General features: G+C 56.1%; 2 protein-coding genes across 3 annotated transcripts in view; both read left to right on the forward strand.

Annotated features, from left to right (window-relative positions):
* HOXB9 (homeobox B9) overlaps positions 1-3,578 on the forward strand; it is a 4,841-nt gene extending 1,263 nt beyond the window's left edge. Inside the window, exon 2 of the mRNA XM_004707085.2 lies at positions 1,800-3,578. Coding sequence (XP_004707142.1) covers positions 1,800-2,035 — 236 coding nt within the window. The 3' untranslated portion in view covers positions 2,036-3,578. The remainder of the gene's footprint in view (positions 1-1,799) is intronic.
* A 6,442-nt stretch (positions 3,579-10,020) lies between these two features.
* The window catches only part of LOC101656290 (homeobox protein Hox-B7), a 7,223-nt gene continuing 6,436 nt past the window's right edge, over positions 10,021-10,807 (forward strand). The window contains exon 1 of one of the 2 annotated variants that reach the window (XM_030888209.2): positions 10,021-10,462. In XM_030888209.2, coding sequence (XP_030744069.1) covers positions 10,021-10,462 — 442 coding nt within the window. The remainder of the gene's footprint in view (positions 10,463-10,807) is intronic. The other variant, XM_030888210.2, reaches the window with a different exon arrangement.

Raw genomic sequence — 10,807 nt, forward strand, 5'->3', positions numbered from 1 at the left:
ACTTCCAGGCCAGTCAGCCCCGGGAACCGGCCAGATCCCGAAGGGACCCTGGGGCAGGTTGGGGGGATTGAGGATGTGTGCGGAGGCGGAGAACTTTCCCCTCTGGGGGGACTTTTCCTCACCTCCCATGCCCCCGCCAAGCATCCCGAGTGAGTCTGCATCTCCAGTCTGGCTCCTTTCCAGGAGGTGGTGTGCGCCGCTGGGGAGATGCCTCAGGTCTGATTTTCTTTCTCGTCTACCCCCACCCTCACCCCTCTTCCTCAGATCCAGAAGGGCAAATCCTTTAGGGGCTTTTAGCCCCAAACCCTCAGCCAAAGTCTGGCGGGGGCAGGTCCGCCTCCTCGCTCCTGCTAGGGAGTGGGGCTCAGATATTTCCCCTCTAGATTTACTCTGCTAGGTTTGCCGCCCACCCCTGTAGCCCCTGCCCCCGCTGCCCCTCTTCTCTGAGGCCCCTGCAGTTTGCGGCACCTCCAACCTGTCAGGATGAGTCACAAGAGCTGGTATTTAGGGAACAGGGCTCTTTCCAAACCCTCTCCGAGCACACGCTGGAGCTGACCCTGTACCCCAATCTCTGCCTGGGAAGCCCATTATTACAAGGGCACCATTTGGCCAGGATCAATTATTAACCAACCCCCCTTTCATATTTAATGTGACTGTGGGTCCCCTCCCAGCCATCACAGTAAGGAAAATAGTGCTGCATGTTGTTAAGACAAGGTACTTAGTGTAAGACGAACCAGATTGTTTTTGGTTTTGTTTTTCGTTCTAGTATCCAATGCTTCCCATCTGGGAAGGAGAAAGCTAGCGGAGTCCAGGGTGGCTGTCCTCATGAGCCGGCTTGGCTTTCAATTGGAGTCTTTTCCAAGTTCCAAAGGTGGGGGGGGGGTTAAGGAGAAGTGATGTGGATTTCTGCTTCCTCTTTCTCACTCCCGTTACTCTGTTAGCCCCCTCTCTGCTGCCCCACGCGGGCCTGTTCTCCCCACTCATCCGTGGCTCCTCACCTTGGGACTGGAGCAATCTTGCTCTCCAATTTCCCTGAACTGGCGTTAACCAAACTGCGAGCTGGGCAGGAGCAGAAAAGGAAGACTATTGCAACCATAAGTTATCTGGGAGCCCCCGGCACTCCCTGTTCATAGGCGGAAGTTGATAAATGGTTGCAATCGGCTTGCATGTGAACTGGAGAGTGCTGGATGTTAGAGTCTGTAAGTGCAGTGCAGGACCCACCCGTATATAGGCAGGGGGGGAGGTGTGTGGTGGCGGGGAGGGGTATCTACACAGACACACATGCCTGCTGCCATGTGGCCAAGGGAAGCCTGCTTGTGCTCCTGGCAGGGTTGTGTTCCCACCAGAGGGTTGGGAAGACTCTTGGCTGTGGCCAGACGGACAGAAGCACCCCCAACTCCTCCTCTCAACTCCCAGAGCTGGAATCAGCATCCTTTTCAGCTCAGGCACCCCTTGCCAGGCTGTTGGTGCTGTAGGGGTTTCATGCCGGCTCTGACCAGCTTGAATCAAAGCAGAGAGAAAGATGGAGGGAGAACTTGAGGCAGGCAAGGCTTTGGCCATCCCCGGGGTACATATTTGCCTCAGTTCTCTCCAAAGAAACTCTCCTCTGGAGATGGCCAGGGCTGATGCTGGCCCTTGCCTGAGACCAGAAGGGAGCGGGGGGAAGGCCCAGGTGCCCCCTTCTCCAGTGTCAAATGAGGCATGGAGATCAGGGGTACACCCTCAAATAAGTACCCCACTGAGGGCCCTTCATCACCCCCCTCTTCCTCTCTTTGATTCTATCCCTGCTTCTCTTTCAGCCAACCCCTCCGCCAACTGGCTGCACGCTCGCTCTTCCCGGAAAAAGCGCTGTCCCTACACCAAATACCAGACGCTGGAGCTAGAGAAGGAATTTCTGTTCAATATGTACCTCACCAGGGACCGTAGGCATGAAGTGGCCAGACTCCTCAATCTGAGTGAGAGACAAGTCAAAATCTGGTTTCAGAACCGACGGATGAAAATGAAGAAAATGAATAAGGAGCAGGGCAAAGAGTAAAGCTCCCCCAGTGCCCTCACCCCTTCCCCGGCTCTTATTTATAAGTGGTGGCTGCAAAGCCAGTGCTATCTGGGGTGCAGTCAAGTGAATGGGGAAGGGGTCTTTCTCTGCACCCAGACTTTCTCTCCTTCCCTTCTCCCTCACCTGTTTCTCTCTTCTCCCCTGGCCTCAGGATTAAGTTTTGTTGAGTTAGAAGGTAGAAGTAGTAAGTGTACTAACACTAACATGATGGACCACAAGGAAAAGAGAGGCCCTAGCCAAGCCCCTAACTTTTCTGGGGAGCCCCAGCCCTCACTTTCTGCTTGCCTGTTTCCTTCCCGCACCCATCCCAAAAGTCACCCAGGGATACTCCAGTTGCACCCAGCCCCACCTGCATACACACAGCAATAACAAGAAATGTGCACAGCCCCTACTTCACTCAAAGGGAGTGACACCCCCAATATAGGCTGTCACACTCTAAGCCTGGGGTACAACCTGACAGAACAGTCAGAGACCATTAGGCCAGCCAGGGTTCCATCCCTGGTGCAAGTGCACACCAGGAAGATGGCTAGTGAGGCCATCCCTCCAGAAGAGGGTACTGAATTGAAGCCCAGTGGGACCATCTCCCAAGACCACCTCCAAGGAATTCCCACCAGGCAGGTGGAGTCACCCCCTCACCCCACCCCCAGTTCCTCAAGCCAGGTGGACAGGGAAGGGCTGGGACAGAGTGGGGGTGGGGGCTGGCTTTGCCTCCAACACTCAGTGTTGCAGGAAGTGTTTAATTCTGCATGACGCTTCCCTCTCCTTCCAACAAAAGGTCACATTGTGGGTCGGGGAACCTTGACCAGGTGGTCCTTCCGCTTCTCCCGGGCTCCCCCACTTGATAGAGCTGGTAGCTGGTCCTGCTCTCTACTGCCCTGCCTTGCTCTTTCTTGACCGGCTCCGAGTTCATTCTGGCGGCCACCTCCCTGAGCACCAGCCACTCCTGATAGAAAAACCCCTTCAGCCTCCACCCCCTGCTAGCCTCAGTCCCACTGTAGGCAGGAAGGCCAGCTCAGGAGAGTCTGATGGAGAATTTATTGGGAATCAATTCCTGAGCTCCCTTCTCCGAGGAAGTTGTGGGGCACAGAGAGGAGTGGCCCCAGCGCGCTGAGGAGCAGGGCCCTGTCCTCCTGCCCACCTCCGCTGGGACCCACGCAGAGGAGTCCCTGGCCTGGTGGCCACCGCCCCAGCACAAGACAGGAGCAGTCCCCAATGCTGGCCTCTGCCTGGTGTGACTCCCGCCTGGAGGCCGCTTTGCCAGGCTGGCGAGCGCACTGCCTCGCCGGGGAACAGTCCTGCGTGCCAAGGAAAGGCAGAAAGGCACCTAAGCCACCAGGCTGGCTTCCTCTGCTCCCCAGGCACCCCTGTTCCCCCATCCAGTCAGCCCCTCCAGTCTCGTGGACTCTCGCTCCTGCCCCTCCAGGCCTTTCTGTAGAACTCTGCGCTTTTGTCAGTGGCTGTCGTGAAAATGTGCTTGTGTTTTTGTGATTTCTTTGGGGGTGATTGTCTCGCCTGTTTTGAGTTGTCTCTTATTTGGGAGGGGTGGGGGTGGGGTGGGAAGGTTAAAGGGACCTAGCGCTCTGATTGTTCATTTTGGGAAGAAAAAAAAAAAACAAAAAATATATATCACTCTAGAAAATAAATCTCTCTTTGTGTCTTATTCTGTGTTGGCTGTTCCCACCCGGCTTGGGTGGATATCTGCCTTGCCAGCAGGGCTTCCTCCCCAGGTCTGGTAGGGCAGGCTTCCCAGGGGTCCGCCTGCTGGCTGGGGGGGTGGCTCTCGCCCAGGTTCCTGCTCACAGGAGGGTTTGCCCAGGGGACTACTGGAGGGGTGATGAGGAAGGAGGAAAGGGTGATAGACTGGCGAAGGTGCTGTGTTCCGTCAGCAAACCAGTCTTCCCCCAAGTTGGCTGGAGACTTCCCCACGGCCTGAGCCCAACTAAAGGTCCTGCGATCCCTCCATCCTCGGGCTGAGACAGTCACCTGGGCTGAGCCGCTTTCAAGGAAAGCAGCAACTTCCCTTCCTGGCGGCTGTCTGGGGCCAGACGCCGGGGGAGGGCCTGGCTCCTCTGCTGCTGCCAGGGAGCATCCCCTCTCAGGGTTCCCCGCACCCACTTGGGGTAGGGCCCCCGATGGAACTTAGGTCTGAGGCTGAGCTTGGGGACCCAGATCTCCCAGCCGCAGGAAAGGGTTGAATGAGAAACAGAAATGTGGCTGGAGAAAATCAATGTCCCTTTTCTAATGTGACCTCAGGAGGAAACTCATTCCCAGAGGCACCTTCCTGCCCTCCCCTTAGCCGGCCAGTCCCTGTCCCAGCGGGAACCTCTCACCGAAGCCCTAAGCTCCGAGCAGCCCCGCTCTCTCCCCCCAGGGTGAGGAGTCTGCCTCTGTGGGCTGGTGCTCAGGAGGGAGCCGCCCCTACCCCAGTTCCCCCGCCGGGCCCACCCCAGCGATGCCAGGCCTGAGGGAACCCTCCCTGACGATGGGTTAAAGGTGGGGATACAGCAAGACCAGAGAGAGAGAGAGAGAGAACCCTAGAAACGAAGAAATCAGCGAGGCCTACCCCCCTGGAACGAAAGGATGCCAGCATCAGAGGGAGCCTGAGGCCGGAGAAAGCGAAGCTTCTGCGGAGACGCACCCTGGACGGACGGCCCGCGGGAGAGGTTGTGTTTAGAGAAGGCCGGTTCCGACCCAGGGCGACGCGAAAGGCGAGGCTGCCCCAGCACCCAGCGCTGCCGGCGGGTCAGGGGGCGCAGACGCCCGCTGGGCCCTGGGCGGCGACGGCGGCGGCGGCGTCTGGTCCAGAGCCCGGTGGCTTCTTGAAAGACAAAGGGGGAAGCTGCGGAGGCTCGGAAGCCGGAGAGGGGGACGCAGTTGTCATAAAAGAGAGATTCCCAGAGAGCCTGCGAGAGTGCGAGACAGACAGAAACCCGGCGACGAATTCAATGCCGTGGTGCGCAGCCATAAAAGAATATGACCGCTATAAAAGTTTATAGCGTATAAATTTCTGAAGGTTAAGAAACTAAACAGCAGCAAAGCAAACAGGGAGCGGGGGAAACTTTCCGGAGCTGAGAGCCGCAACTGGGCCTGGGCTCCTGGCTGGGTAGGGACTGGGTGGGCCCAGCAGCCCCCCACTCTCACCCGCTCAGGACCTGGGGCTTGGGGGCGGGGGAGGAGGGGCAGGGGGCAAAAGGGGCCAAAAGAAAAAATAAAAGGCGGCAGGGAAAGACACTTTTCCTGCCACAAATGCTTCAGACACCACAATCAGGACTCCCGTCGTCTTTGTGCCTCATGCCCCTTCCAGAACCGGGCGTCCCAAAGGACAAGCACACACACACACACACACCCCCCCCATCGCACAGGGCCGGTGGGGTCAGACGTCTGGGCGCGGGCGGCCTCTTGAACCTTTTTAAGTCCCATCCCTCCCTTTCAGGTCTCCTCTCCACCCGTCCCCCGCCCCTCAAGGCCCAATTCTTTCCCTTCGACATTGGAAACAAAGGTGTAGAATTTGGAATCTGCTCATTTCCCCCCTTTAAAAACGGGCCAAACGTGGGCACTGCTTCGCGGTCCGAAATGAGGGGACTGGAGGGTGGGGACGTAAATACGAAAACAAGAAGTTTGTGGTTTCTTTATTCGCTTCCTCTTCCCTACTTTTTTCCCCCCTCCTTTAAAGGAAAAAGCTCATCTGCAAAATTTCACGAACCGTTTCTTGATTCTGAGGCCCCTTCTCCTGCCTGCTCTGGTTTTCCTCTGGTTTTTCGGCTAAAAGGAAAGTTCCTCTCCCTGGCCGCCCAGACAACCGGCTCCCGCTCCGAGAACCCGGGCCCCGAGGCGGCGGCGCCTTTCCGCAGGGCGGCCGCTAGATGGCAGCCGAGCTCCACGTGAAAGTTCCCGATGCGGCGGCTGCGGCCGCCAGCGGCTTCTCGCCGCACTTCGGTCGGCCGGGGTGTCCGTGAACTGCGTGCTCCCGACAGCCATGAATAATTTGCGAGTCATAAAAATATTATAGAGTGTCTGATAGTCGTTTCCCACATTTTAGAGATTTTCAGATCGCGTAATGTTTCCCCCTCCGTCCTCCCGCAGGTCCATTTTCGGAATTTCCTTGCGAGGAGAGCTCCGTCCACTTGGCTGCGAGTGGTGGGGCAACCGATGCATGCAAGCGGGGAACCCTAACCATCGTAGAACGAATGAGTCCCCATAAAAGAGAAAAATCCATTCATTTAAAAATCAGATTTTCCCTGGGTGGGACGAGAGGAATGCCAAGGCCGCGGATGGGTCAGTCAGGTGAGCGGGCAGGCAGGCCCGTCGGCGGCTGAGGTCAGCGGGAGAGGAGCTTCAGCCGACTGCGGGGCCGCCGGAGGAAGCCAGCCCAGGGATCCCCAATTCTGGATTTTTTCCCTCCCCCACAGGAATTGCCCAGAACTGGCAGGGCGCTCGGCCAGGCGGCAGCTGCAGAGGTGGTGTGGGTGCCCATGGCTGGGGCCCAGAGCTGGAGACCCCTTGGTTTTCTCAGGGCGCCCTAAGTTGGACTGCCCCCCACAGTGAGCGCTTTATGGACCGGAGCAGGAGCAGCAGCAGGAAGCAGAATTACCCACCCAACCCCATCCCCGCCATCTCCCTCCCCTCTCCCGAGGTCCCCAAGCTTCCAGGTGGGAGCACCAGCCTGACCCCCAGCAAACCTGGTAGCTTGGCGGGAAGGCCTGGACATGGGGCAAGCTTCTCTCGGAGCCCCGCGCGTGCACGAGTGGCCAGCCCACAGTCCCTGCTAATCTGAGTCTCCCATTTCTTCCGGGTCCAGCCTAATTCTTGCTCCCTACCTGGATAAACTAGGGGGTGGGGGGAATAGCCACCCACTCACTCATCCATACACCACACACACTCCTGAAACCACCGCAGCCAGTCCCCTTTCCCCCCCAGGGCTGAATGCAAAGAACCAAGCAAGTGAGTTTCTTCTTAACTTCAGTTGTTCCAATAAATCTGCACTCCGGTGGGTGTTTATAAATTATCTTCTTGCTCTTTCTTGTTTTTTCTTATAATAGAAACATTTTCCTTCCATCAGGACTTTCTGGCACAGCATAGGGATGATTTAGAGCAAGCCATTGAATTTCTACTTCGCCCGGTGAGTCCTCAAATCATGACCATCAACCCTCCACCACTACCCTCCCACCCCGCACTTGGCGCACTTGATAAAAATATTCCCTTCATCAACAACTTCCCTCTGCCAGCCGCTGCCTCCCCTCAGCCACTGGCAGAGTCTTCCTGAGCCTGGCAGCTCCCTGTCCTTCGCCCCTTCTCTTTAGCTACCTTCCAACTCATCGCCCATTCTCCGGATTCACTTTTGAGGGGTCGCTGGTGCTGTGTGCATCTCTCCCTTGGAGAAGTCGATACTGCTATTTTCTACAAAGTGTGGGGGTTATGAGGGTCCCCAAAGGCACCCTCCAAAAAGCTAACCACCTCCCTTGGATAAACAATGTATCTGCGAAGCCTCCACCTCTGTTACTCGAAATTTGCTCTTGCCCCCCCCCCTCTGTCTGTCTGTCTGTCTCTGTTTTCCTGGTTTCTGTTTTCCTTCCTTCCTTCCTTCCTTCCTTCCTTCCTTCCTTCCTTCCTTCCTTCCTTCCTTCCTTCCTCACTTCCCTTGACTGATCAGCTCTGCAAGACACCATTGCCTTCAGTGCAGCCTGGCCAGGAGACTCACCCCAGTGGATAGGTGAGGCAGTGGCCTGAGTGTGTGGTGCCCAACCTGACTGTCCTGCCTTCCATTTCTTCACATCCCAGGTCCCAAGGCCCTGAGGGGGTGCAGGGTTTAGAAAGCTGCTTCCGAAGGGGAGAGCATTAAAAACAGAAGACTCAGCCGAGGCTTCCTGCATCTGAATCTCCTTCACCCCAAGATCTGTGGAGGCAGAGCCGGCGGCTCAAAAGGATCTGGGGAAGGCTGAGGATTAAAAGGTGTTACCCTACACTTGCACCTTGCAACCACAGCCTAGGGCGAGGGAGGGCAGAGGTCAGTGAGCACCAACGCCAGGTCCCTGGGCTCAGGTGCCCAGCTGGGTCTAGAGTTCTCTTCCCTGGTCCACAGTTGTGAAGGAGAGCCACCCGTCTGGAAGGCTGACTTGGTTACTGGGCCCCAATGCCTGGGCTGTAGAGTGGGCCAGCCCAAGTGAAAGTCCCTTCACTGGTGGCAGTCACACAAAGTTGATGCCCCCAAAGCACTGGCTGGGCCCCAGCAGTTTCTGGAGACCCCTCTCCCCCATTCTAGCACTCCCTCTCCGAGGAGAGGGATTGTACAAAACTGTAAAATCAGAGGTTGCAAGAGAACTTTGCGCTGAGCTTTACCACTGTCCCTTAACCCGAAAGTTTCTTCTCCTTCACCGGTCCTGTCCGGTCCCCTCCTTATGCCCTTCCAAGCCCCTTCACTGAAAACCGGCCTTATTTGTTTAATGAGGGAAAGTTGAATGAGTGGTGTGGGTGGAGCAGGGTGGGCTGCTTTGGGGGTCTCCGGGGAGGAAGGTGGGGGCAGGTGCTTGCCCTAGCTGAAGGTAGAGAAAACCCAGCAAAAGTCGCTGTTTGTGCAGGGAAGAGGAAGAGAAAAAAAAACCACCCCATAATCGTTCTCATTTCGGCTTCGTCACCCCACCGTGCTGCAGTCGGGTGGCGGGGCGCTGGAAGCGGCAGTTTTATAGCTGTAGAGGAAAGAAATCGTAAAATGCTAACAGCTTTTATGCGCTGCGGCATAAACAACAACAGACTCGGGCTTTATTGCGTTTTATAGTTTGTTAAAGAGTTTACAGCCGTTTTTTGGGGGCCAGTTACCCAGTCAATTCCCTCTGCACGATAGTTAAACCTTTATCAATAATAAGGAAATTGATCATTAAAGCTTTAAATATGACTACCTCGTTTGTTTGAAAATATGTTTAGGAGAGGAAGCTGTATGATTTGATAACTTGTATTAAAATACCAATTACATTTATAGGACCTTTTAAAACTCGGTGCAATTAAACCGTGTTCTTTTACATTTTTCCGAAGCGACCCTGACATTTAGAAAGACTCCAACTGCCTCGTTAAAATCGCGAAATTAACAGCGTGCCTACGCCTGGCCCGTTGTGTGTGTGTGTCTGTGTGTGTGTGTATGCGCGCGCGCGGTGCGTGCGCGCGCGTGTGTTTTTCCATGACTCCCCCACATCAGTCTTTGGGGGTGGTCTGCGAAGGTATTTGATTTGTTGTGAGAAGAGGGATATCTCATTAATGTAGGTAGTTAAACAGATTTAATCCGTATTCATTCTCTCCCCCCTCCCTCTCCCTTTTTCTCTCCCCCTCTCTCCCTGGTGTTTTTTTTTTTTTCCTCCTTTTTTTTTTTTTTTTGCGCTCTCTCCTCACTCCCTGGCGCTCTCTCGCTCTAGCTCTCTCTCTCGCTCGCTCTCTCAGCTCGCTCGCTCTCACCCTCTCTCTGCGTTCTGTCCGGGAGGAGTACGGAGAAGCCAATAGGATGCGGGGTCTCTAATGGATGCAAATGATCATGAAAAGACAGTGCAAAATATGAAACAACTCATTTGCAGGGAAGTAAATCACCGAAAACTGTTTATGAACTGGCATCCCTTCTTCGAAATGTAAAGCGAGGACCTCTTTAAGTGGCGGTATATTTTTGTTTGGGGGGTGGGGGGTGGGGGGAGGGCGAGCGAGCCTCGGCTGCCATGCAAGCTTAGACTTTGGGAGCCTTCTGCGTCCTTTTCTATTCCTGGAAATCACAAAAAGTGTAGCGGCTTCGAGATCTTCTTCGCCTTTTCTTTCTTTCTTTCTTTTTTCCTCCTCCCTTCCCCTCTCCTTTCCTGGCCAGGGTGACTAGGAGCCGGCGAATCCGCGGGTTTTTTTTCTTTCTCTCCCTCCCTTTCCCCCTCCCCACCCCCTCCCCAACAGCCCCCAACTACAGCCGCCGCCGCCGCGCCGCCGCCTCAAAATTCAATAAAATGAGCTCTTATTTCGTCAACTCACTGTTCTCCAAATACAAAACCGGGGAGTCCCTGCGCCCCAATTATTATGACTGCGGCTTTGCCCAGGACCTGGGCGGCCGACCCACCGTGGTGTACGGTCCCAGCAGCGGCGGCAGCTTCCAGCACCCGTCGCAAATCCAGGAGTTCTACCACGGACCGTCGTCGCTGTCCACGGCTCCCTACCAGCAGAACCCGTGCGCCGTGGCGTGCCACGGGGACCCGGGCAACTTCTACGGCTACGACCCGCTGCAGCGCCAGAGCCTGTTCGGCGCGCAGGACCCCGACCTGGTGCAGTATGCCGACTGCAAGCTGGCGGCCGCCAGCGGCCTGGCCGAGGAGGCCGAGGGCTCCGAGCAGAGCCCCTCGCCCACGCAGCTCTTCCCCTGGATGCGCCCGCAAGGTGAGCCGGCGGCGGCGGGCCCGGGGCCGGGAGGGCGGAGGCCAGGCTGGGCAGGCTGGGGGCTGCCCACCAGTGACCGAGGACCCCCTCCCCTCCCTGCCCCTCAGCATCCTTCTCTCCTTCCTTTCTCTCTCTCTCTTTTTTGTTTCCCTTGAAGGGGGGGTGTCGCTAAGCGACATTTCCTGAATCCATAAACCCCTCACCCCGCTGGACTGGTCTTCTTCTTCCCCTTTTACTGTTTTATGGGGGTTGTGGAGAAAGGATGGTGGGAGTGGGGGCGCTCAACTTTGCACTTCTCAATTGCTTTATAGTTTAATTGCCCTGAAGAAACTTTTCTTCTGGGGCAGAAGCTGGGGGGGGGGG

Source organism: Echinops telfairi, unplaced genomic scaffold (genome assembly GCF_000313985.2).
Source record: "Echinops telfairi isolate 266 unplaced genomic scaffold, ASM31398v2 ScPeMD7_7458;HRSCAF=8496, whole genome shotgun sequence".
NCBI classification, from domain to species: domain Eukaryota; kingdom Metazoa; phylum Chordata; class Mammalia; order Afrosoricida; family Tenrecidae; genus Echinops; species Echinops telfairi.